This window comes from Aquila chrysaetos, chromosome 19, assembly GCF_900496995.4.
Source record: "Aquila chrysaetos chrysaetos chromosome 19, bAquChr1.4, whole genome shotgun sequence".
Lineage (NCBI taxonomy): Eukaryota > Metazoa > Chordata > Aves > Accipitriformes > Accipitridae > Aquila > Aquila chrysaetos.
The window spans coordinates 24629787-24657477 of NC_044022.1; the positions used below are offsets into that span (position 1 = coordinate 24629787).

Consider the following 27691-nt stretch of genomic DNA (forward strand, 5'->3'; position numbering starts at 1 on the left):
GGCTTGGTGTCTTCCATTTGCAGTGTACCTGCACAGAAGGTCTCACGAAGATCAAAGATCTGTAAATTATGATAGCGTCTTCAGATCAGTATGTTTTTTGATCTTCTAAAGTATTTAAAAGGTGATTAACTTAAAAGAAAAATTCATCAAAGGCTGCTAAACAGCAAGATACAACGTTTGGCACAGGAGGTCTCTGAACTGCACATTGGTGGAGGCTGGGAGCATATCCCAGGGGAATATGACTGTACCTGAGCCCTGTTTGAACAACTTTCCCAGGCATCTGTTACTGGCCAGTGTCATGGACAGGTAGTGGCAAAATAAACCCCTTGTCTGATCCAGCAGCACTGTTGCTATGTTCTTATAAGGTCGAACTAGGTAAACAAATACCCATAATTTTTACCTTTCAGTTCTATGAAACTATGAATATTTTTACACCCATGTGACTCCACTGTTGAGTCTAAGGCAGCTTCTGAAGCCACAGATTTTCCAAATTGTCCAGAGGCTCAGCTTCAGGTCAAGAGGAGAAAGCACAACTCAATGAGGAGTTGGGGATGGGAGATGGCAGTACATATACATGCCAGTGTGCAAAGGTGAATTTAAGACCAGTAATACATAAGCAGGTTGCAAGTGTTGCTAATGCCCTGAAATTTGCACCGCTGAATGCAAATGGCTGCAAGGTACCCTAAAGATTAGTCATGGGATAAATGAGTGTGCAAATTTGCAGCATGATAAGACTCCATAACAACTCACATACGTGTTGTCATCTCATGGAAGGTAGTGTTTCACTTAACCGTCCCTGAAAGTTCAAAGAGGAGCAACGTGCTGCTGGCCAGCTTCCGTAGTTATCGTTGCAAATTCACCCTCTAGTTTGCCTTTTTCCTTTATTGTTGTACTCTTGCCACTGACAAAGTCAGTCTTTAGCATTGTCCCTTTAAGATAAGTGTTTGCTTTTTGTTCCTTTCCAAACTTAGAGTGCTACAATGGTGTAATGAGATGGAGAAATAACTCTACAGTTTGATTTTCCAGTTCAAAACCATCAACAAAGAGAAGAAGACCAATATCATTGACTCAATGCTCAGGATGCTTGAGCAGTATTCGAGCAACTTGGAGGATTTAATCAGGGAGCGGACTGAAGAGCTAGAGATTGAAAAACAGAAGACAGAAAAACTACTGTCACAAATGCTCCCCCCGTAAGTACTGGTACTTTAGATGGTAAAAAAAAAATACAACCCATAGCTAGACTGGACAAAACTGTTCCCCAGAAGTGAGCAAGACTGCAGAGCTGACCTCCAATTTTGGCAATCTCCTTGCAATCAAAGTAAGAAACTTTAACCAATGCTTGTTACAGCCATATAGAACCTTCTCTTTAGTGGAAGATCTTCCGAGCACAGTAAGACAAGAGTGTCTGAGCTCTTGGGCATGTACTACAAAAGGGTTTGTGCCCTGTCATCTTTGCTTGTGTTGTTATTTCAGATCAGTGGCAGAAGCCCTCAAGACTGGTGGCACTGTGGAGCCGGAGTATTTTGACCAGGTGACCATCTACTTCAGTGACATCGTGGGCTTCACAACCATTTCAGCCCTCAGTGAACCCATTGAAGTAGTTGACCTTCTGAATGACCTTTACACGCTGTTTGATGCTGTTCTTGGAAACCATGATGTTTACAAGGTGAGGAGTACCTGGGCATGAGGATCAAACTGTCTGTGGGTCAAACACTCTTGTAGTTTTAGTCTATGGCTCTTTTCCATCTTTTTCAATTTATTTATTTAATTTTTAATATAATGGTATTTGCTAGGTGGAGACAATTGGTGATGCCTACATGGTTGCCTCAGGGCTCCCAAAACGGAACGGAAACAAGCACGCAGCTGAGATAGCCAACATGTCCCTGGACATCCTCAGCTCGGTGGGAACATTCAAAATGAGACACATGCCAGACATCCCCCTCAGGATACGAATCGGGCTGCACACAGGTAGGCAGCGGCACTCGCCTGTGCCTGAACATCAAAGAACTCCTTTGCAATTGTATTTCCAGCTTTGAATGCTTTCTCCCTGCCTGCCCCAAAACAAGCACCCTTAGAAGATGCTTTAAAATCGTCCATAGCAGCAAGGGCATTAAAATGGAAACACAAACCCCAAGGAGGAAAGTGGCTCGGTATCATTTGGGGTATATTCTGTCTCAGTCAAGAACTAAATCAGACATGTTAGTCACAAGGGTTTTGTTGTAAGGGTGGCTCTTTGATGTGCCATAGGATCTTCACCGGTGTGATATGGAGTCATCCAGTGATGTTTTTGTAACTGTTCTGAAATGAAAAAGCACAGAAAAACAGGCATATAGAGTGAAAGAAGGAAAAGGTTGGGGAGATTTTTTACAGGTAGGACATAACTGGAAGAATATGTGATACAGCTATTATGAAAGCGTTATGTTATAAAGAAAGTAAATTATCTCTAATGTAGAAGTCATAATCTATTCAATTAACAGAAAAGTGGCTTGTTTAAAAAGAAAAGAGGAAGGTTTGGGTTTTTTTATAAAGTATAATTAAACTCCAAAATAAAACAAAAAACCCCCAGTACAACTGCAGTTGTATAAGTGAAGGTATGACTGGGATTTTAAATGGAGGAAAACACATCTGCTGTTATCATAGAATCAATATTTTTAGAAGAGATATGAACCTTCATAATTTTATACCATAGTCATGCATTAATAAATTTTTCCCAGCTGTTTGTCACCAGACTTCTTGCATCTTCCTCTCCGGTACCAGGTACTGCCCATTGCGGGAAGCGAAGCAATGAATAATATTGTCCAGGAGTCTGACCCAGTATTACAGGGGGTTTTATCCTTCCGCCTGTCTGATAATGCCCACATTTTTGCAGCTTTGGCATACAAGTGTTTTACAGAAGTCAATATCCAGGTCCCTGTTGTACACATTGGGAAACAAGAGCAGAGGAAAGGAAGTATTTCACCCAAAATATCCCAAGAACAAAGCTGTGACTTGAGCAGAGCTAAAAACAATATTTTGTCTTAGCTGGCCCTTCACAGAAGTCTAAAGTGTTAAGGAATGATTGCAGGAGCACTGTGAGTGTTATAGTCTGGCAGAAATTAGATGAGACAACGGCCCCAGCTCGTCTTGCTGAGAGCAGGAGTCTCTGGAGCACCAGCAGCACATTTTCAGCGTGGAACGAAGGGAATTCGGTGTGCAACATCTGCTGCTGCCTGCTGACAGCAGTTCTGCAACACATCTTCCGTGCACCCAGCCAAAAATCTATCCCTAGTTGACGTGTACGGGGGGTAGTTACATTTTTGCTTGTTTTTATGAACTCTGGGTATCTGGAAAGCAGTGTTGTGAGCTGTTGTGTAGAGTGTGAAAGGAAGAGGGGGAGGAATTTGTGTTTTCTTTCTAAAGAAGCAGAAGCCAGATCTTGTTTTGCACAGATCTGGCAATGTCATACTGTCATGAGAGCAGCGAGAAATGCATGCTCCAAAGCAAACCAGGTCTCTGAGCCACTGAGCTGACAGCAGAGTTTGATTAACCCTAGACCCTGTTTCTCCTGAGGAAAAAGGCATGAAGAGGGAATCACCAGCATCACGAAAGCATTGAGGAAGCGCTTGGGAGAGAGGAGGGCTTGGCTAACACTTTCACTGTCCTGGAAAGGATGGAGAACAGGTGTGACCACCAGTTTTGCGGGCCAACTGCTCTCTGGAAACTGGTGCCAAGAAGAGCTCATGATCCCTTCTCTGAAAAAGTAGGAAATGCCATTTGGGCACGGGCTGACCATGTCCCTCCAATCCCAACGGAGAGCTGCGCCTCTGGGAACTTCTGCTGGCCCATGCCCATGGTCTGCTTGTGGCAATGCAGGGGTAAGGAGAAGAGGACAAGAAGACCAGTGTTTGGTCTGCAGTTTCTCCCCTGCTTTAAATGCACCCTTGAGTCTTGGCTCTCCTCTCTTGACTTGACTGCATGTCCAGAAAAACTCAGCTGACTCAGCTGTTTCCACACCATCCATGTCTGGGCTGGAACTGGACAGTGGGGGAGAGCGGTGGTGAGAAGACAAGCTTTTCCACGGAGGCTGAAGAGGATCTGTTTATCGGTCAGGCTCTCTGGCAGGCAGTCCTGCACTTCGATCGAGCTTATTAACCTCTGCGGCACCGCTGATGATTGTTGCAGAGTCTTGCCAGCATGGCTCATTAACTGACCCTGCAAGCCCTGGCAAAGAGCCATTTCAAAACAAACCAGCGAACCTGTATAATTAAACAACTAGGCCATAACGTTCTCATCACAGGGTATCTGGTTTCCTCTGAAACTTGTTACTGTGGGAGATTTATTGCTGGAAGTTTTTGTTAGCCCTTTGCTGAAGCTGTCTAGACAAGGGGGAACACACACAGGCAGCAAAGGCAGCGAGTGGATTAAGTCCTGTATGTTTTCAACAAGGAGAAGTCCTTTGGGCATGCTTATACTGTAGGGTTGGTTTTGAACTAGTAACTTTCTGCAACAGGAGGACAGGCTTAAAGCAGTACTCTAGAAAGCTAGTACCTCTCCCTAAAAATCTTGCCTATCCTAGGGTGTGAGTGTTGCAGAAATGGTTTCGATGATAGCACTAACTGAGTAGAAAACCTGAATTTAGGCACCCACGTGGAGGTGTTTCCAGGAGTGTTAGGGAGCCTGCGCTCATTCTGTGGCCGGTGGAGATCTGGTGGACACGTAAGTGGACCCTGGAGAGCTGTTCAGGTGCAGGAGTGGAAAGGCTCTCACGGCTCAGTTGACTGCATCGACTCGGCCTCCACCGACTACAGTGGGAGCTCAGCTGCCTATATTTCTGCTTCTTAAAACGGAATCAAATCCTCCTCAGTGAGGGCTGTTTTTTGACAGGAACCATTTTTTTGTGTGTCCTTGCAACACCTATTACAGAAGGAGCTTTGATCCTTACTGAGATTTCTGAGTGCCGCTGTCATGTCATCACCACAAGATGAAGAGAGGTGATGCTATGTGAGTTAGTGTTTTCTCAGGGAAAGTTCTTACTGAAGCATGAATTAAAAAGTCTCCAACAAGACCCTTTTTTATGCGTATGTCACATTAGTGTGCACACATTAAGGACCAGTTAGGCAAGCGTTAGGTCCTTGACCCAGCAGTATCAACAGTGCCTTTACATTTGTGTTATAAAAGTGCCTATAGACTAGACCCTGAAAAAACTTCCTCTAGTGGGTATAGCTCCTCTCCTGAAGAGCTTGAACCAAATCAATGAGTACTAATAAGGACGAAAATTAAATTAGAAGAGATTCTGAGGAGCAGTGTATTATCCAAGGTTGCACGGCACATTGGAAATAAAAAAACTACCATTAAATCAGGTTCTACTGATCTCCAGCAGTCCCTGCAAGCTGTGTGTGATCCAGACATGCTGTTTAAGTCCTTGTAACATTTTTGGTATGAACCATTCCTCCTCTCTTTTTTTTGAAAATCTTTAAGTAAGTGATGCTTTATCAGGCAGGAGTTAAAATCTGTCTTACCTCTCAGTTTGCATCCTCTGTATATTATATTAAAATCCTGTTACTTTGACTCTGCAGCAACAACTTTTCAGAGGTCACAGCAAGAGGGGTTCTTGCAAAGTTCCCCATAGCTTTCAGCTATGGAGTTTCATTGTCCTTAAAATGTATCTGAAAACTATATGAAGACTCAATTTTTGTAACTAGGAAGGCTAAAATCACAGTAAAATTACATTGTCCTTCTAAATTAGGCTATTATTATTATTATTATTACTATAAAACAACATAACAACATTTTAACCTACAACTTCTTATATTATGAAAGACCTTATCTATAGCATCATTTCAGATACTGTTGATAATGTACTACATTCACATCTCTTGTAACCTTGCATGGGAAAAGACGTCCTAGATGTCAGTTTTGCTAAATCTTAGCCCAGAATGATCATGAAATTGAAAAGGCAGGCAGAACCTGAGAAGACATATGACATAAATGCATCCAATAGAAAATACAGAGGCCTGTCTTTTCTCTGCAGGAAGCCCCACACCTCCTTACATTGTTGAGACCATTCTCTTTTTTTTTTTTCATTTATTTTGCAAGAGCCTGATATATTAAATTGTGGGTGATGAAATTTAGCATCTCATCCTTCAGAGCACAGTCCAAACATTAGCTAAGCCAAGTGCCCCAGATGACAATTGTCTGTGCTGTTTGGCTGTTACACATTTTATCTCCGTGTGTGTGCATATTTGTGTGAATCCTGCGCACATACAGCTCCCTGAGAACTTGGCACCGGTTCTTCGGGAGCTACTTTGGAAGGGAGTGGATCTCGTCTAAAGAATGAGAAAAAGGAAAAATAAACAGTTTTTGGCTAGACAGGCGAGCTGATGATGTCTTTGTTTCCAAGGAGAGGACACAGGGTGGTCCAGCATGCTGCCAGCATCTCTGGACTTCCAAAGCTGATTTTCAATCCTGTTTCACTGAGACACAGGGCTTGTCACAGGATCTGAACTTTAGTTTTCTCGGATGGAGAAGGAGGTCTTTTCAGAATGAGATTGCGATAGTACTTGAGCTCCCATGAACTCTGAACAAATTTCTCCAACATGATGGTGAACTGAGGTCCTACCACACAAGACCTTTCTCAGGCATAGAATCATAGAATCATAGAATTGGGTCTGGCTGAGATGGAGTTAATTCTCCCCGTAGCAGCCCTCGTAGTGCTGTGCTCTGTACTGGTAGCTAGAAAGATGTCGGTAACACACCGGTGTTTTGGCTACTGCTGAGCAGTGCTTGCACAGCATCAAGGCTGTCTCTCCAACATTTCCCCCCCTTCACTGGCAGGCTGGGGCTGGGCAAGAGCTTGGGATGGGACATAGCCAGGACAGCTGACCCAAACTGACCAAACAGATATTCCATACCATATGACATCAGCTTAGCTATAAAAGCTAAGTAAAGGGAGATGGAAGGGGGGACATTTGTTATTTTCGTTTGTCTTCTGGAGCATCTGCTATGAGTACTGGAGCCCTGCTTCCCAGGAAGCGGCCAGACATCACCTGCTGATGGGAAGTAGAGAATAAATCTTTTGTTTTCCTTTGCTTTCGTGCGCAACCTTTGCTTTTGCTTTATTAAACTGTCCTTACCTTGACCCACAAGCCTTTTGTTATATTTTCTCTCCACTGTCCAGTTGAGGAGGGGAGTGATAGAGTAGCTTTGGTGGGCACCTGGCATCCAGCCAAGGTCAACCCACCACAGGTTTGGGTTGGAAGGGACCTTAAAGACCATCTAGTTCCAACCCCCTGCCATGGGCAGGGACACCTTCCACTAGACCAGGTTGCTCAAAGCCCCATCCAACCTGGCCTTGAACACTGCCAGGGATGGGGCAGCCACAGCTTCTCTGGGCAACCTGTGCCAGTGCCTCACCACCCTCACAGTGAAGAACTTCTTCCTTACATCTAGTCTGAATCTCCCCTCTTTTAGTTTAAAGCCATTACCACTCGTCCTATCGCTACAGGCCCTAATAAAAAGTCCCTCCTCATCTTTCCTGTAAGCCCCCTTTAAGTACTGGAAGGCTGCAACAAGGTCTCCCTGGAGCCTTCTCTTCTCCAGGCTGAACAACCCCAACTCTTTCAGCCTGTCCTCATTGCAGAGGTTATCCCTCTGATCATTTTCTGAGCAGTTCTATCCCTCTGATCATTTTCGTGTCCCCCCTCTGGACCCGCTCCAACAGGTCCCTGTCTCTCCCGTGCTGAGGACCCCAGAGCTGGACGCAGAACTGCAGGTGGGGTCTCACCAGAGCGGAGCAGAGGGGCAGAATCCTCTCCCTCGACCTGCTGCCCACGCTGATGGTGACACATCCCAGGGTACAATTGGCTTTCTGGGCTGCAAACTCACATTGATGGGTCATGCTGAGCTTCTCATCAACCAGCACCCCCAAGTCCTTCTCTGCAGGGCTGTGCTCAATCCACTCATCACCCAGCCTGTACTTGTGCTTGGAATTCCCCTGACCCACGTGCAGGACCTTGCACTTGGCCTTGTTGAACTTCATGAGGCTCGCATGGGCCCACCTCTCAAGCCTGTCAAGGTCCCTCTGGATGGCATAAAACACCAATGTGCAATCCAGAGCAATGCTTATTTTTTGATCACTTGTAGAAAGCACCAAGGCCAATGAGAGCTTTAAAATACCTTCTCCTGTATTCCCAAGTGGTTTTTGAATATCAGAGGAGAGGATGCGATTTGTTTGCCAGTGAACCCCATGGTTTGTGCAGTACCGTCTTGGTTATACAGATGACATGTCTTTCAGGGCCTTGCGTGGCAGGTGTGGTGGGGCTTACCATGCCACGGTACTGCCTCTTTGGAGACACGGTGAACACGGCATCACGAATGGAGTCCACGGGCCTGCGTGAGTATTTGGGACAGTCCCTGGGGTGGGTGGTTGAACAAACTTCTCAAGAGCGATGAAGAAATACGCATCTTTAGTTATAAGCATTGCAATTGAATCAGCTCTAAAGAAAGGGGCATGTCAAACAACAAAATTCAAAGCAGCCTGAAGAGGAGGGCATCACCTTTGCCATCGTAGGTCAGCATTTAAGACCCTGCCTTCCAACTCCAGTCCTCTGATTTGGATCCCATGAACCAAAATCAACATGAGTCTTGCCCTAGATTTCTCCTACATGGGTTGGACCTTGCTTTCAGTCAGTGACGAGAACCATTAATTCAGAGCTGTACAGTAAAATAATGCACTTACATGGCCAGTATGAGGCAAGGGTTGAAACACATGTGGACACTGCTTCCATCATGCTGGAGAGACAGAAAAGCAGACCACATGCAATGATGTCCTGCGACACAAAGGGCATCATTTGTGATGGCTTCATTTATCAGCATTAACAACTCGACGAACAAATGTTGGCAGGTCCTAACAAAATCCTTAAGCTTCCCTTCCTCCTTGGGTTTTCTTGATGTCTTTCTTGATGGATTGATGTTCATGCCATTTTTCCCTCAAGGTCTTGCCTTTGTTTTCCTGAGGCTTCCAGTTATGAATGCACAGTCCACAGGCTCAGAGCCAATAGCTGCAGCAAATAAGACAGTACCATCTCTCCCCTGGTTCTTATTGTCCCATGGCTGGAGACTTCTAGACATGTAAAAAGAGCTGGTGGGAAAGAAACATTTATCTGCTTCTCAGTCATATGTGTACACAGGTCTGCTGTTTGTCGCCGTCCTTGGCTAAGACATGGATATGCAAACCATAGTGGTTGAGCTGGGGATGACACAGTGGACAGCGAGGGACAGCAGTGTCAGAGCCCAGGATGTGTTTTGAATTTGCTTTTGATGTTCAAGCTGTCAGTACAAGTTGGTTTCTAAAGGCAATGTCTCATACATTTCAATCCTTGATCTCTGATCTCCTTTCTGATATTTTCAACAGGTCTAAGAAATTACTTATTATGACTAGTTTACAAGATACACAAAGTCTGTGATATTTAGTATTAAAATCTTGAGGTCTTGCCAGGCTAGAAATATGCTGCTGTATATATGCTACATTGGAACTTTTTCACTCTTTCATACAATCCTCACATTTCTAGCTCCAGTGATTTTGATTAGACTAATTAAGACTAACAATTAAGCTAATCATTAATTAAGGAAAATTGCCTTTCTTGTGATTATGGCTGGCTTATTTTAAGAGGCATGCATTGCATGTGGAAAGCAGTGGAAAGGAGGAAATACTTTGATAACAGATTTCTAATGGCAAGACAGATATTTGAAGAATCTCAAGGTTTAGACCCTTGGAAGTGGAAAGTCCCACTGAGACTGGAGGCAGCAGGAGCACAGCAGATACAAGAGCATCACTATACATTAATAGAAAAGTATATAGATACACAGTAATAGGAAGATTGTAGGTTAGCATAGCTCAAAGCTGTGTGGTCTTCCTCTTAATATTTGAACTGATGTTCTTTCTGATTATTCTGAAAAAAAATTAACAGGTTCATTCCCCATCCTGCAAGGGGAAAGGGAATATGATTGACACATTTGAAATAAAAACTCCACAAGAACAACAACAAAGAAGACTATTTCAGGAGAAAATGTTTTAGAAACATTCCCTGGTTTGTTCATACCAGCAAAACAACAACAAATTTCAGTGAGTTCCAGCAATGGCTGTAAAACAAACTGGGGTAGATGGGAATTTAATAAAGATAGAATCATAGAATCATAGAATCATTTAGGTTGGAAAAGACCTTTAAGATCACGGAGTCCAACTGTTAACCTAGCACTGCCAAGTCCACCATTAAACCATGTCCCTAAGTGCCACATCTACACGTCTTTTCAATACCTCCAGGGATGGCAACTCAACCACTTCCCTGGGCAGCCTGTTCCAATGCTTGACAACCCTTTCGGTGAAGAAATTTTTCCTAATATCCTAATATCCAATCTAAACCTCCCCAGGCGCAACTTGAGGCCATTTCCTCTTGTCCTATCGCTTGTTACTTGGGAGAAAAGACTGATCTCCACCTCTGTCCTTTTTGTGCATGGACTGTTAATGGCATTTCTGAATTACTGAAAAATCCAGATGGATCTAGATGCACAGCCACATTTTCATTATGTCCCCTTGCAAACTCCATCTCTCTGCTCTTCATCCCAACTTTCAAATGATGTTGGATGTCTGTAGCAGGACAGTTGGTTATCTTTCTTTTCTTTCTTGCTCCCTAGTTATGCTGTGGCAATAGATAAAAATGGCATTTTTGATTCCAGCTGACAATGTTGCTGAAAAACCACTTACCAACTTTATTTAGAGCCGGACTTCTACACTTCGTGTGTTTGGCATCCTTCTCCAGGAAGCCCCCAGTGTAGATCTCCTCTCATCCTGTGCTCGTTACAGCCCTACCTGGAAGGATCCATCCATCAGCATCAAACTCTACGTAGAAGAGCACTACATAGCTACATGCCTGCATGCTTTGGAGCATTTTTCCTTGCCAGTATGAAGCAGTGGGGAATTCGCCGCGTGTGTGCAGTATAGTGATCCAGCTGTTTTGCTTTCTGTTCCCAGCTTACAGAATTCATGTCAGCCAAAGTACAGTGGATACGCTTCGGAGTCTAAATGAAGGCTATGAAATCGTACCTAGGGGAAAAACAGAACTGAAGGTAAGAAGGCCAGGGCTGTGCGAAATACTTCGCAGGGGAATCTTCTTGCTTAAGGAATTTTCATATGGAGCTCTTGTTTGGCATTCATCCACCACTCTTCTGCTGGTTCCTTCCCAAATTGTCCCCATCAGTTGTTTCAGTACATGAGGTAATTATTGAAGGACCATAGGATCGAGCAATCATCTGTATGTGCTGGATCTAAGTATTTATTTAGGACTCTACTTAGTCCACCCTTGACAGAAGCTGCTACTTTTCACTGTGTCCAAATAAGACAACACCAAATAATTCAGAACTTCACTTCCCCCCTTACATAGTCAATAGACAGAAGTAAGAGTTTTGCTTGCCTTAAACACCTTCAGTAAGAGGTCTAAATATGGCCTCAGGTCCCTTAACAATCTTTCATGACAAGCGGAATCATCTCACCCAAGTGTATATGTCTGCAGGTGGAGATCTGAGGTAATTATTCCAGGTTTAGTCAATGGAAAGAAACCTTTACATACTGGAGATAAATTGGCACTTTAGGAAATTATTAACCTGACTTACTTTCAGGGTCCACTTTATGTGAAGATGAATGTTGCCCTAGAAGTGTCTGTTTTCCTCCACTTCTCCAGTCAAGGCTGACTGACTCTAATACAGATGCCTACAGTTCATCAGGTGCATCTCACCTTAAAAGCTAAATCATCAGTGGTGGGAGAGGAAGTTTTATTCTGATGCTCAGCCCAGCAACAGTTGTAAAATCTCCAATTAATGATGCTAGTGCTGCCAAGTAAGATGATTAGAGACCCTGTAGTCTCCCATTTCTGTTAAGCTGTGTAGTTTCAATGACCCAGCTCATGAGGGTCATTTGTAGGTGTCAGTTTGAATGAGGTCTCTTCTTTTAGGATAGTGAAATTCAAATCATCCCTGAACCATTGTGAAGGAGAGCCCATGATTTCCAGCAGTGCTCTATCTCTGGATATATATGAAGCCCTCAGAAAGCCAGTGGGAAATTTACGTATTGAACAGAGGGTGGTCGGAAAGCTGCTCTTCATCTGGACTTTTGTTTTTATTTTAGGGTAAAGGAGTAGAAGACACATATTGGCTAGTTGGGAAAAAAGGCTTTCTGAAGCCCTTACCTAAACCTCCTAAAATAAAGCCAGGGTAAGTGTGACTTCATCGCTGTTCAACACATTCATTAAAAGTCCTTGTTGGAGTTCACAGGCTGAATAGCTGTCTTTCCATGTTATCTGTTTGCAAAGTCTACATCATTTTCCTTAGGTGACTTACATTTTCAGGGAAAGTACTGGGACTCAGAAGTGATGCGGTTTCTTCAACTCCTCTCCTTAATGATAGTTCCCAAGAAGAGGCATGAAACTTGTTCAATCTCCCGTGGAGATTGAGCACCAGGGATTTCCTTCCTGAATCTCCTTCCTACTCTCTGTGTGTATGGGACACGCACAGGTAGGGATACTTTCAGGTTTCTGGTGTCATCAGTATATGGGTGATACTCAGATTTTTCTCTCCTTCCATCAAACTCCTGCAGGAAACACCAGCCTCATTCACCATATAAACGTGTTTCTTCCCTGTAGCACTGTCCATTCAAACAGAACAATAAGGAGACTTTGTGTTGTAAAAATATGGCACCGTTAGGTAATTAAAGACTTAATGATGTTGCCTCCATACAAGCGGTGGTGAGCAAATATTGAGTACTTGAAATTCATTAAGCCATTTTGTAGCTTTGCAATGCCTGACTTTGCAAAGGGAGTACTCCCTGTTCAGCTGTCACATGCTGTATGCCTGGAAAGGATGTTGTTGGCAGGACATAAAAACCAGGAGTGGGATTTTTTTGACAAGAACAGTGTAGTCACCCACATTAAAGCTAGTCAACCTTGACTCCCTTTATAGTCAACAAAGAGAAATACATGCTCAGGGGTCTGATTCGACTGGCCTGCTTGGAAGTCTGTATTAGAAGATGAATTGCTCTTGCAAGATGCCTGGTTTTTTGACTGTAGAGAAGTCCTACAGTGACTAGCTCAGAGATTGATGTCTGACAGCAAACAAGGTCTGTTTTTATTTTGACTCTGACTTCCCCTGAGCAATCTTGTTCTGAGTTTTGCCTCATTTGTTCTTAGAAAAATGAAGAAGGCTTTTATCTCTCTTTGCACATAATGGTTAACTACTTGGGCAGTTGCATATAGGGCAGTCCATGTGCTCAAGGCCCTCCTGGAGTTTTCTTGGAGTAGCAAGAAATTAACAGTATTTTGGGCCATAACTTTTAAGTTATGTGGGTGTCAGTCAGGGTGGAAGATAGAAGGTTACTGGAACATAATTTTGAGGGACAATATTTCTTAGGCTTGGAGGCATTTTATTGTTAATACTTGATGGAAATGAGCTATTGAGTAATGTGTGTTGATATCAATGTTGCATTATTCATGGGAGATATGAAACTTGGAGGAGCTTTGCCAGATTAGCAAGGTGGGCTGGCTTACCATGCAACCAAAGAAGTACCAAGACTTCTACCTTGAGAGAAGGTTCTTCTCATCCTGGTTTTACTGTCTAAAAGTCATGTGTTGGGCATCTGTTGACTGTTGAGTTTCCTTCCATAATCCTCAAAAAGCCTGTCCTCTGGTGATGTGTGCCAAAGTCAGACTTATGCAGGCCCGAGCTGTTTCTAAACGTGGATTGTAAATGACAGAAAATACATCAGGTCGAGGGGGACAGTAAAAGGGGGCAAAAAATTTTCCTACATACCCAGGATCAGGGGATCTTGAGCATCCTTGTGCAACCTCAGGAGACTCCACCAGTAGCACTGCAAAGAGGAAGGGGATCTTCTGCTCTTGCCCCTGATCTTCACTGTCCCTTTGCAGTTTTTCTGTCCCCATAGATCATCATACAGCAGTTGAATGAATGTGAAAGTAATCAGAGAAAAAAAGCAAAATTATATCAAACTGAATCTGTCCTAGTGAAGGGTCAAAATGAAAGCTATACCCCGTAGAAGTCAAATAGCAGAAAGAAGTAACTGGAGGTTCAAGCAAATCAAATATTTGGAGAACTTCTTCATGCACAGGCTGTGCTATTATCAGAGAGGTGTCAGACATGGCATCCTATTTTTCCGGTCTTATCTTCATGGTTCAATTTTATGTCAGTTTATGAAAGGTTGAAAATTGTTTCTCTGTTATGTCTATATGTTGGCCAATACAGCGGTTTGAAGACACTGCTTGATATACTTTCATAGGAATTTCCTCATCTGCAGGCTTTTGTGCTGAGGAAGGAGGTGCTGAACAAAGTCCTCTTTTACTCATCTTTTCACTCTGTCCTGAAGCAACTCACTGTCTGTTTAGGTCTTCCTTTTCCATGAGGTCTTGAACAACCCAGTCCCTCATATCTGGTGAGATCAGTGGGCAGCAGCAGATTTTCTCCTCCTATTCATAAGAGCAAGGGACACATTCGTCATCACTTGATTCCACACATTCCTCATCACTTAATTCCCCGTGGCTCATCGAAGCTAGCGACCTCCTCTGAGAGGTGTGCTGGAGAATTTCAGCCCATAGTTTGGCTTGCTGCCTGACCTCTTGACTTAGACGGTTACAGGGAATCACACTCATTAAGTATTAAAGAACCAGGAAAGGGGATTTGCTTCACTGACGTAAGCTTCAGCTTCCATGTTTCTTACTGCCGTGACAAGCCATAGCCCTTGAGATACGGAGTATTTCAGGCCTTCACTTGCAGTGCTTTGTGGAAAAGACAGCAGATAACATAAAAAAAGTGCTAACTTCCTATTATTTCCCATGACGTAAAACCCATCAGCCAATGAAAGCTGTAATCACAGTCCTTGGCAGGAGGATTTCTTGACATGTGAAGGCAATTTTCCAGCTCGGGTAGCCAGTCATGAGAAGATCTATGACCAAGTAGCTCATGGAGCTGTTCATAGATGTCTAGGGACAAATCAAGCTTGATCATCCTACTGTGCTTGCAGTAGTCTTGGCACCCCAGACCTGGAGAACGGTCCTTGACCTTTCAAAGGTGAGTTTATATGCAGGTTAGAAACCAAGCTTCAGCAAAATTAAAAATATGGAAGAACATTTAATTATGTGATTGCGTTAATACTAATGGTCCAGTAAAATCCTGTGATAACAACCCCTTCTGGTATTGCTGAAATTGCTGAGTCAATACATCTGATTGTCTAGTAAAAAATCTCAAGCCACCACCAAATGACTAACAAAGGAACAATTTGAATTTAATTGATATGCACCAACCTCTCTGTTTAATCCCAATTACAGACTTATTGGAGGCATTAGTTGAAACATTCTCATTGATTTTTATTGTCTGCACTAGGCTTTCATACATTTACAGTTGTGTAAGGACATTTAGATAAATGTACTTTACTTTTAAAACCCAGGTGCTGTGGGTGACATGGCTCACACAGGATACAAAGCATTTTAATTAACAAGAAAGGTAGTTCAATGAAAAGACCTAATATGCTTCTTACCACCCCTACTTTCTTCAAACCATGCATAAAGTCAAATTAACTAAAAGGCTATTCTTAAAAATAACCTTATGTGAAGCTGCTCAGGGTCTGTGTATCTGTTTTCAGAAGTAAAAAGATTAGTGGAAATCAAGCAAGAAACCCTTCAACATGCTCTTTTTATGGGATAGGGTGGAGGTTCAGTAGTAGACCCAGGACACAGGGAAGGTGCAAGTTTAATGTCCAGATTGCAGTGCTGACTCCTGCCCCAGAGAATTTTCCTTTTTGAAGGATAACCTCCTTTTTTCCGGGTTTGGTCAAACCTCAATTTTACCTGCTTCACATGGGAGCTTTGGGTTAATTTTGTATCACATAGAACAGGGCAGGCAGTTCAATAGGCTCCCTCATCCTTTCATTGCTCCAAGGCAAATTTCTACACATTCCCTGGCAGATGTTTGCCTTGTGATGAATATTATTTCTCCTTCTTCCTTGCAGCTTGTTAGGATTTGTATTGCTGCATCTCAGGATCTTGTGGGTTGGGGATCCATTGTGTAATAGCCACAAAAGGCAAATAAGAAAGCTCTCCACAAAAGCCTGATAGTGCCACTGGAAATAATAGCAGATTGGGGTGGACATAAGAGAAGGTGTCACAAAATGATGAGATAGCAAAAACAAGCATGTTGAGCAGTCGAGCAGCAGCCTACCTGTAGGATAGATATTTTTTTGAGATTTCACAGTCAGATAGGTTTAAAGGAAGGCTGTGAGGTTTCTTTGAGGGTACACCAGGAGACTAGTTTTGGGACTGAAGAGCAGCCATGGAAAAAGCAGAAAGTTGCTAATTTATAAATGTGGGATATTAGAAGTTGGCATTCTGCGATGCTCTGGGACAGGCAGCACTTTGTCAGCACTGGTGGAGCACTCCCTGTGTCCAAAACAGCAGAAAAGACGTAAGGTTATACAAATCTAGCAGATACAAGCCTGAGCTGGACTAAATCACAGATGCATTTGGCAAAGCACTGAAAAAATATCTAGCACTAGGAAAAATTCAATAGCTAATGAAATTCAGAAAAAAATCCCAAGAGCCAGGATCACATTCATTTGCAGTTCCAAGGAGATGAGTGACATACTCAGTCTTTTGACTTTTCAACTTTTACCGTCTTGTTTCAGAAATCCTTTGCTCTGGTACTGAATACAGTGCTTTCAAGCAGCAGGAGCCCTCTATCCCAGGAGGCAGTTTTATCTCGAAACTTTCCCTTCCTAACATTATTTTATATTAGCTATAGAAAGTTAACTGGAGGAAAAAAAAAAAAAGAATTCAGTTCAGCAAAGAAAGATACAGATCTTGGGTCCTCTCAAGGGTTTTTAACCATGAATCTGGTGCCCAGGTAAAGAATGTATGAGAGTTTTGGAATTTTATCATCAGACCCAGATCTCTTCTCTTGTATGAAATCATGCAATAGCTCTTAAGTCCAGAAAGGCTGATAAATCATCGAGCCCACCACCATCCACAATGATAAGTACAACCTGATATGAGAAATCACTAAAAACTGAAGATGCAGCCAGAGATAGGAGAGAGTTTGGGGTCTCCCCCATCCACACATACATGAGGATCAACCCTGGAGAAAGCACTGAGATACTTGTTTTAAAATGAAATGGGTGAGAAGCAGTGAAAGGTGGTCAGAGATTCAATCTCCCAACACCAGATGAGAAATATCTTTTTACAAGCAAGGAAAAAGACACCCATTAAGACAACATGGCTTTTTCTTCTACCCAGTACAAGGCTCTTATTGCTTTGTCTATGTTGAGGCATCCTGGCAGCATGGGAGATGATCTGTAGAGAGTCTCTGTTGTTGCTGTTGCTGCTGATGTGTCTTTTTTGGGGGATAAGCAAAAAGATTTCTATTCAGGCTCCTATTTGAAGTTTTTCACCCAATGCACTTGAAAATCAGAAATAAAAGACCTTGTGGAGCAAACAGCATTGAAAAACTTTTGTTGTCCTTACATAGCTGGAATTATACAACAGCATCACAACATTTCATAAATAAACTTTATATAACATATAACAGAGTTATTTGGGGAAATCAAAGCATGCTCTGGCTCATAGGTTTGATCACCCAGTGTCAGGACAGAGGCTTTTTGCTTCACAATCAATGCTTTCTTTTCAAATTATTTCTGAACCCCTAACACAACAGCAAAATGAAGAAAAAAGAATATTCTGGTCGTGGCTATGGCATAATGCAGGTGAGAAAGAAGAATTTTTTTCTGAAATCTGGCTGAGGGGAGAAAAGGAATGAAAGCCAGTGACTCATCTCCCTTTGAACAAGGCTGTCTGACTTAGAATGTGGTTGCTCCAGCTGATATATTTAAACAAGCTCTTTTTGAGCAAGCTGAGGTTTCTGGGAGAATTGGCTGGAATACTAGATTAGAGAATTACTGCTGATAGCAAGGAACCCTAAATGCAGTGTTCAGAAAGGAAGCAAAATCAGGCAGTGGTATTGTTTGGCTGGAAGACGTGATTAAATGCATTACCTTTTCTCCCATGGATACTTCTGCAGATTTAGGGAAAGGTAGTTGTGACGCTGTGCTCAGGACCTGGCTGGCTTTGTGGATCGTGTTCTGGGGCATGGCCTCAGGCATGGCTGAGGTGTGCCCAGGTGTGCCTGGATGTGCCCAGTAGTTTCTCCCGTCTCACCCAGACAGACTGGGAGGTGAAGCGGGAGGTGAAGGTCCCTTTGAAGGCTGTTTTTGCAGAGGGACAGAGAGAGCAACAACCAGCACCTCGACAGCAGGAGAGGCTGTCTAGGGTAGGTCCTGGCTGCAGGAGTTCACCTGAGGGTGTTTCTCCCTGGATCTGCCCACACTTCCCTCGAGAAGAGAAGCAGAGGGAAACCCAGCGGCGAGTGATCTGAGCTGTCTGAACAGGAGTCAGCTTGTGCCTAGGAACATTTTTAGGGTGTTGCACCCGCTGCGTGGGCTGGCCAAGTGAGATCTCTATCTGATCAGGGTACACGTCTCTCCCTCGTGCCATCTAAACAGGCTTTCTTGCTACATAGCAGCCCAAAAGCTCTTATATGAACAACAGTGCTGAGGGACAGGAGGGAAGAATACTGAGGACAAACCACCTCAGAGCTGCTTTTAGCCTCCTCTGCTCCCCTGCCAACTGCTTCTACAAAGCTACCAGCTAGTTAAAGTAAGAAAAACTGGAATATGATGAAACAGGCTAAAATAAAATAAACCAGCTCAGAAACGAGTAACCTCAAAGACAAACCTGACTGGTTTAAAGACAAAGGTGTGTGGGAAGCAGTCAGTGAAAGGGCTCCAGGGCTGGTTGGAGCAGGACCACAGAGCTGAGATGTAACGGGCTGCCCAGGATACCTGCGTCTTGCAACAGGGTACACATTGCTCCAGCATATGGGTTTATGCAAAACAGGGATAAGAGAAAGAGAAAGGAGGGAAAAGAAGACTATGTCTGCATCTGTATGACCCAGGTCTCAAGGCAATTTGAGTGGCAGTCGTTCTCACCAAAGGGTACGGAGTGGCCAAGCCATAAAGATGCTCTGTCTATGGGTGTGGGCCTTTCCCCCTGTAACTGGGAACTAGAAGTTGTGCTGGCTGCCTAAGGTTTGAGCCAGGGGCTTGTGTTTTCAGTGCTCAGAAAACAATCATTGTAACACACCATATTCAGAAAAGAGAAGGCAAATTCCTTAACCGTTCAGGGAGCTGGGGTGCAGGACCTTACGGTTTCTCCTGCTGGCTTCGGAAACAAGACGGAGGGAAGAGATTCCCTTGGTAAAAGAACAGCTGACTTCAGACAGAGGGGTTTTGTGAGAGGTTGGGATGGAGGGTGCAGAATCAGCCCTCTCCAGTTGCTCAGACATTACTGAGTTCAGGAGATGTGTCAGTGCTGTTTGCACTGGATCTTTTTTCTTGTTACTGTGCCCTGGGTGAAGCTCAAGTCGTTATCAAACAGTTACTTGATACTTGTGTGAGCAGTGTTTGGAGGTGGAGCTCAGGCAATCTGACACTGTGCTTGATCCCCGAAAACCCTGGTCAGGTCTTCACCTTCTGTGGGTCACAACCTGCTGCACTATTGTGCAGACAGAGGCAGCAAACTCCTCCACTGCCCTGTGGATGAAGTCCTGCTGGGTGGACTCAAAGAACAAGCCCCTCACGCTTATCCATGTGTGGCTGAATTTTGCTACTGCTTGCATAAAGGGGCTGGAGACAAAGTATTCCTCTTCCCCCTCCAACTGGTAGGATTTAATCTTATTAAAAGTTATTTAACTCTAGCATAGACACCTCCATCTGAGCTGGTCACCTTACACATCTTTTAGAGTCAATGCGGAGAAACAGGCACTTCCAGGTACATCTCTTCTGCCCCGCAGAGGACATCTACTTTGAGATAAAGCCCAAAGCTGTGCCTGCTTCTCTCCACTGCCTCAGAAGAGACCCCAAGATATTTGGCTCAGCTGGAGACATCTCTGTTGCAGATAGCTGAATTTCAGGGACATGAATCCCACTTGAGTTGTAGATTCCCAGAAGAAACCATTCCTCATTCAGCCCATCAGGATTATATCCTCCTGGCTTCCCTGTCCTTGGGACCCAGCCCTAAAGTCTCCAGCACTGATGGGAGGGTTTATAAACAGGGATCAATGCTTCTATAAAAAGGAAAGATGTTCCCAGATCTGAGGATTTAGGTAAGGCATGGAAGGACAGCTTGGTTAGACGTTTCCATTTGTAGGACAGAATTGGCAAAAGAGCTGAAACTTGACTCCGATCTCCCTCAGGAAAGGCTGTTAAATTTGTACTAAGCTTTCAGGGAAAACTGGCTGTCTCTAGGGACAGTTAAATAGGATTTCCATTTGGAAATATGCCCATAGCTTTGAGAGCTGGGAGTTTCTGGAAGCAAAGAAGACCAAAAGGCACTGAGGCAGGAGCTGAACTAACTGAAGGCAAGATCTTCACAGCAGTTTTGTTGTGCTCTTCCCTTTAATGAATGAGGGGGAGGATCAGAGGAATAATGGAATAAATCTCCTGGGATTCATCTTTTCTAATAGATTCTGGATACAGACATGATTGATAGATATACAGTTTGTGTTCCTCAATCAATAAAGTCATTCCTCTCATCCTGGGAGAAGTGTCTAAGATGTGCCAAGAGCCCTCTGGATGTGCCTGGTTACACAGATTGAAAAAGATGCCTGTCTCAGAGCAGGCACTTAATTTCCGGACACTTAAAATTAAAGTAGCTAACCTCATTCTTTGCAGTAAGTAAGTCGAGATGAAGTAATACAAGAGGGTAATAAATAAAATCAGAACCAGGCCCAATATTTGTTTTCCTTTACTGCATCAGAAGACACTTACCTTTCACTCGGTCTCCGTTATGGTCTATTCTTTATTGCAGATGAAACTGAACTGGTTCTTTCTCTAATGGCCTACATGTTCACTGCAGGTGTAGAGCTCATGGGTTACCCACGGAAGAAATTGCAGAGTTCAAAAGGAGGAAAGCTGAAAAACTCCTTGGCAAAAGGGCCTAGATCTGAGGTAGTAGCTGTAGGACAGTCCCAACGTAGCTCTGCTATTTAGTGTCTGCTTATGTGTTATTTGTCTGCACTTTGCTGGTTTTAGTGTCATGTCCTTTTTTTTTTTTTTTGTCAAAAATATGTATTATTCTTTTAAAGTGTCTCATTCAAAGGTGCTTAGAACAGCAGCAAAGCTGTCTAAAGATAGTAGTAACCTTGTTGGGTGATTTCCTAGCAAATTTATGACCTATTATCACATTTGTTCCTGAAAGACATACAGTATTACTGTGTTTACCTGCAGTGGATTATCGATCCACTGGATGTCGATGTGCACTGTGCCAGGAAGAGCCCAGCCCATGGTAAACACAGACGTAAAGCTGGAGTTCAAGCCTGGAAGAATCCAAACTGCCTGTTGTTGCTTTCCTGTAATGTGTATCTCCTGCCTAGTGTAATTCCATGTCTCATGACAGGAAACAGGAGGCAGCTCTGTTATTCATCACTATGGTACCTACTGGTACAAGAAAGAAATGTGGATTTAGGATGATTTGGTTGGAATTCAGAAGTTACATGGAGTATAACAGCATGACCTGAGCTGCCTGATCAAATAGGTGCTACAGGAGCAAGGCTGGCATATAAGCATGCACACCCACACATGCACATAGAGGGTCTGATGTCCCGTGAAAATGCTGTATGGTTGGTTTTATTAACATCTCTGAAAGCAGCAATAATGCTTCTGCTCAGTGCCTCTGAACTAACTTTTACTTAATTTCCATTTTCTTAGAAAAAGGCAGAGGTGGATGAAAGCCCAGATTGCCTAGATATAGGCTGGTTACAAACCCCTAAGATACATCATATCAAGCTGATAGATTACTCTAAAGACTAAAGCTCCATCCAATTTTCTTACAAGGATAAAACCCAGCAGGCAACTTTTGACTGTGTTCCTCTTTCCCAGCCACAACTCTTAAAGATTCAGGGGGTGTTACTAGGCTGTTTTGTCTCCCTTAAGAGATTTTTAAATTTTTGTCTGAGGCTCTCCCTATTCTACAAGCTGGGCAGAAATTCTTCATTTAAAAAAAAGATTTAAATATGGGACACACTGTGCAGAGACCTGCGTAAGCACTACCATATGTGAACACTCGCTGCTAAACATAAGCTCCTAGGCACAGAAGACTGCCCTGCTGATCTACACCTATGAGCACAAGCTATTGCTCTAAGGCCAGAGACAAAGAAGATCTCTCACTTTAGTTAGCACTGCCTGAAAAAAACCTGTACATATACTAATACAAAAACATTTAGTACTTATATCACCCACAGACAAAGACTTCTGCACTGAAGCAAGGCTGATTAGCTGTACATTATAGGGAACAGAAGGTCCTCATTAGTCCACTTGGCTCAATTCATGGGAAATAGCAGAAAAATCAATAAGGCATTTATACCTGGAGCATTTCAACAGTCCTAGTTCAATCCTTCGTGTGTGCACGAAGCTTTCAATGGAGGCAATTATGTCCTCAACATCCACTTGTTCCCACATGCCCACTTGGTGGTTTAGTGATGGTTCCAGCTAACCTATTTTAGACATATATGATGAAAGGGAATATGCCATAAATAACCTTGTTTTTCTTTGATAGCAATAAAGGAATGCTATACAAGGATCTCAGATGTAGTGATCTATAGTCCAGTCACCCAGTTTACAGCCCCATTAGTCTGGGACTGTAAACTCTTAACAGTCTCACAAGGTCCTTGTTAGGATAAGATAGGGATCCCCATCTTGGAGTATTTATATATTTTGGAGTATACATCTGGCCTGGAGGCTAAAGGAAGGCCAAGACTCTGCTTCTCATGCTCAGGAAGTGAATTCTTCAACCTTGAAAGAGTGACTGTGGACTCTGTTGTCCTTGGTGGACACCTGTTTTCGAAGAGAAGTGATGGTTCTGTCCGAATCTTGATAAAAATGTGCAGCAAAGCATGACCAACACCAAAGTGCACCTCCAGTTATCTGAAGAAAAACGTCTTGGCTATACCACTAGTGATCCTTATACTTCGTCCTGCAGTAGGATCTGTGATCTTAACATGGACCTACTAACCCACTCATGCAAGTGGGATTCAGCCCCGAGCACCATGGTTTTCAGAGACACTTGTGCAAGGCTGGCAGTTGAAACAGCAGCTGAAGACCACGCAGGATAAACCATGGCATCTCAAATACTGCTAGACAGTATCCTCAGGCAGCTGAATCCCACCTCTAGCATCTTACAGTGCTTCTGATGTGGAGAAAGGGAGTTCTCTCCTTCAAGGCCCACCAGAGAACGGTCCCACAGAGAGATCAATGATTCCCTGTGGTCCCTAGATTGAGCTCACTTTGGAGATGAGACTTGGACTCCATGCAAGTCTGTCAGGGTTCATTGTGGAGTTCAAAGGGGCAAGATTTCACCCCAATGTGATTGGTAGCTGCTGTATTTAGGGAGGGATCCATGGTATATAAATCTTCGTGTCACATGTACTGCTCTTTGCTGACCTTCAGATATATAAGCATACGGGTAGTGTGTCCTGCGTGGACAAAGGACCAGTCTGGGATCACCTAAAAGTACTGAGGTTCAGTTTTTTAAGTTATTTTCTCTCCCTTTTTCTTTCCCCTCAAGACTTTGACTCTCCCTCTAGTCTGACCTCTCTTCCCATGAACTCAGCTTAGTGACAGGAGATCCCTCAAGGTTCTTTCTTGTTCAGGAAATACAGTAAACACCCAAATCATTGCATCTTGCTGGCCAAGCCGTAGACTAGCAAGGTGTGACTGACCAGCAGTTAAGATCTGAAAGCTCATTCAGGATGGGGTTTTTGATAAAGATTCTCTCTGTCCTTAAAGGTGAAACCCACGCCTACACAGAAACCCACACAATTACAGCGTACTCCTTCAGCCCCACTGCAGGGATAATCTCAGATGATTTTGCCTGCATGATGTCTCCAAAGATTAAAACCAGAACTGCAGAAACCACTCATTTCCATTGATCTTTTTTCCCATCATATCTTTTTCTTCCCCCTTTATTCCACTCTATCAGCTACTTGTCTCTTGGTATGTAGGGCAACACACTGGAAGGCATATCTTCTTCATCCAACACCAGAAAGGCCTAAAGAAAAAAAAGAAATTTCATTTCCTTAGTAGTTGCAAAACATTTGGGATCATCTTTGACAAGGGCATCAGCAATTTCTCATAAAGTTCAATGAATGAATTTTCAGGGTGGATCCTAAATCCCATTGGGTTGATACATTTGGGTGATTTCTTAAGATTCAGAAATTTGCCTTTAGATCTCTTTCCTCTTTTTTGCCCTTGGTTGTCCTTGGCTGCCCTTGGTCTCCCACTGAGTGTGAGAGTGAAGGGAACATGATGTGTGCTGAGTTTGGAGGTCCTGGCTCTTCTCTTGTTTTATCCAGATTTAATAGCCAGTCCTCAGGCACAGGTAACTAGACCATCAAACACCACCTGCAGAACCTTAGGTCAAATAATAAAATACGATTCCCTTGAATGATAACAAAAAAGCATTAGATATGTAGTGCTACAATACAGGGTGTCAGAGTGGTCAAGCCTGCACACCTGGTTCTAGTGCCAGTGCTATTAGTTGACTTTGCTATAGTCTGATATATATATTTTAAATTATATTTATATACTTTATAGATATCTAATAGATACTTTAAAGACAGCTCACCCTGTGCTGTCATTAAGGGCAGTTTCATTAAGCTGCTTAACAATTCTATATTAATAATTGGTCATTAGTGTGAATAGTCCTTGGGCCTAATAATATTCATTCCCCTCCTTTCAAGACCTCATATCTCACACTCTTGATATAGAATGATAGAATCACAGAACGGTTTGTGTTGGAAGGGACCTTTCAAGGTCATCTAGTCCAACCCCCCTGCCATGGGCAGGGACATCTTCAACCAGAGCAGGTTGCTCAGAGCCCCGTCCAACCTGACCTTGAATGTGTCCAGGGATGGGGCATCGACCACCTCTCTGGGCAACCTGGGCCAGGGTTTCACCACCCTCAGTGTAAAAAAATTCTTCCTTATATCTAGTCTGAGTCTACCCTCTTTCAGTTTAAAACCATTACCCCTTGTCCTATTGCTACAGGATCCCTGCTTCATGTAGTCAGTTTTACATATATTTCTATTCTGAAGTAATTGCTTGTTCGTTGTACACAACAATGGTGTGTACAATTTAAAACCATATATATATCTATGTATAATCACAACAATTTCTCAGCTATTTCTTTTTAATATCTATATAATCACAATGGTGTTATTGGTATGGGTTGGCGTTAGGTTCTTTTTGGTTTACAACAGCTGGAATTATATTTTCTTCTATTATGCACAGTAAATTTGATTTTATATGATACTTTATGTAGGACAGGACAGCTGCAGAGTTGACACTTACCTAAAGCCCTGCCATTCACTCAGCTTCTGGCCTTCTACAAGTCCTTGATGTTTGTTTTGTCTCTGAAACGCCCATTATGTTATAATAAATCTGTGCCCATTGACAGATGGTAGAACCTGGGCATCATGAACACTTGGAGCATCATAACAAATGATCCTCTTCAGCTCCATCACATCAGTTTACTAGCCTGGATCTAGATGTAGTCTCTCAGCCCAGCTCTTAAGTCCTGGTACTCAGCAGAGCTCATTCTGTCGGGAACAGTGCCAGGCTAAGGCAGCAAAACCACTCCTGGGTCTGAGATGGACGTCAGGGCTTTCTGGTTCTCTGCTCATCCTGTCTTGGGCTTGGTGAGATCATGGGGCTGTCAGAGCAGCTGGACCTTCAGATTTCTCACTGGTGGCAGTGACCGACCTTAAACCTGGAGAAGCCCAGCTGATTTCTTACCGGCTAAGGGCTTTATGAGGCTTGTGATGCAGTTAGGAATGTTTTTCAGGAGCAGCTGAAGCCCTCTGGTTGTTTTTATGTAAATGTAATTTACAGTTGTGAAGTGGATATCCTTGGATGAAATCTCTGTGTATCCCATTAACCCATGGAACAGCTCCAGCGGTTGTATGGTTTACTAGGACCACCGTATCCCTGCAGTTCTCTACCAACACCCCTCCTTGCCCGATGCTGCTTGATGGCTTTGAGAACATCTATTGTTTCTGCTTTGTCTGACACAAAGTGATGCAAAAAGAAAGGCTATTCCTTAGTGAGCAGTGTTGCTAACTCCTGCTCTCTTCTCTGTTTTACAGCCACAACTGGCCAGATGTCCTGACCAGGAAACTCAAATCTGTCCTGAGGGGGACAAAGAGGACACTGACAAAAGCAACCTTTAAAGAGCTGGGGAGCATGAAGGAGGCCAGAATAAGTACTGAAGAGGATGAAATCTGAGAAGAGCACAGCAAAAAACTAGTAAGATCAGGATGGACACCTTGAAGCCAACCCAGCAGAGGAGCTCACACCCTCCATTTAATTCCCTTCCAGCCAAAAGCAGTATAATTGATGAAGCCTCTTAGCTCTTGCAGAGGGTGAACCTGAGCAGGCAGATGAATCCTGACCATCATCTATTGGGAAACTGGGCACCAACTCAGAGCTGTATGTGTGCTTTTTTGGCAGGGGTCCATTGGGAAGGAAAGTAATGGTGGTGGTGATGGTAGTGCCAGCTCTTCATCAGCAACTGTCGCGAGGATGAGCCCAAAGAATATTTTAGCTAGGTCTGCGTGGCAGCAAAAACATGTCTGGCTGCACTTGGGCCTGGATTTGAACAATAATGCCAAGTGCTAAAATGGTTTAACTGTTTTGCATTATATAGATTTTTCTTGTTGTTGTAGGAAACTCTGGTTTCATGAAAATCAGTGCAATTTAGAAGAAAGTGGGTTTGACAACAACAAAAAATATTTTTCACTCTCCCACAAGGGGAAATTTTGAATCAAAATGTTTTGTTCCTATAAGTCAATTTAAGCTGAAACATTTTCTTTTAAATTGACATTTCAGCTGCAAATGCCATTTTAATGCTATTTTCAAACTGAAATGACAGTTTTGAAATGAAACAGTTTGGTATGAATCAATATTTGTTTCCAAATGCCAAAATGTGATTCTGCTCAAAATGTTAAAATATGTCATCTCTGCAATTCAAGATCTGAACTGGAAGAACATTCTGTTTTACTTTATACGCACATACATATAGCATATCTAAAACATTTTACACTTTTCATCTCAAAGCAGGATGAAAACGGAAAGCCAAGATATTGGAAAACTGAGATGCAGAGAATGACATTCTGCAGTTCCTTCAGCTGAGTAATACTAATGAGATATGAATTTTCTTTGCTGCAAAACTGGAGCTGAGGGAACGAAAAGTACATCGCTTTTTTTCCTTCCCAGTCTCCAAGTGGTCTCAAAGGCACTTGTCTTCAAAGTAAGCCTCCCAGCGGGTAAAAATACCTTTCTGCAAAGGGCCAGCATTTGGCCTGTAGGCACTTCTCACAGAGCACACTTCATCAAGGTCAAATAATTTTGTTGTTGGCCACTTCTTCTTCCAGGTTTTTTACTCCTGTTCAACATCTGGCTTCTAACAATCTGCTGGGAATTGTTGTTCTCTCTTCTGCAAGGCTGAAGAGAACAGCAGATATAGTAATTTAATCGGTATTACCACCAGAAGGTGCT

The 27691-nt window shown here is 43.2% G+C and overlaps 1 protein-coding gene across 5 annotated transcripts in view; it reads left to right on the plus strand.

Moving 5' to 3' along the window:
- GUCY2F (guanylate cyclase 2F, retinal) overlaps positions 1–27389 on the plus strand; it is a 49336-nt gene extending 21947 nt beyond the window's left edge. For 4 of the 5 annotated variants that reach the window (XM_030043110.1, XM_030043114.1, XM_030043113.1 and 1 more), the window contains 7 exons: positions 1027–1190; positions 1474–1666; positions 1794–1968; positions 8273–8371; positions 11009–11103; positions 12158–12243; positions 26281–27389. In XM_030043110.1, the coding sequence (XP_029898970.1) occupies positions 1027–1190; positions 1474–1666; positions 1794–1968; positions 8273–8371; positions 11009–11103; positions 12158–12243; positions 26281–26419 (951 nt within the window). In that variant the 3' untranslated portion in view covers positions 26420–27389. Of the gene's footprint in view, positions 1–1026; positions 1191–1473; positions 1667–1793; positions 1969–8272; positions 8372–11008; positions 11104–12157; positions 12244–20996; positions 21089–26280 lie in introns of all 5 variants that reach the window. The other variant, XM_030043112.1, reaches the window with a different exon arrangement.
- Positions 27390–27691: the final 302 nt, after the last annotated feature.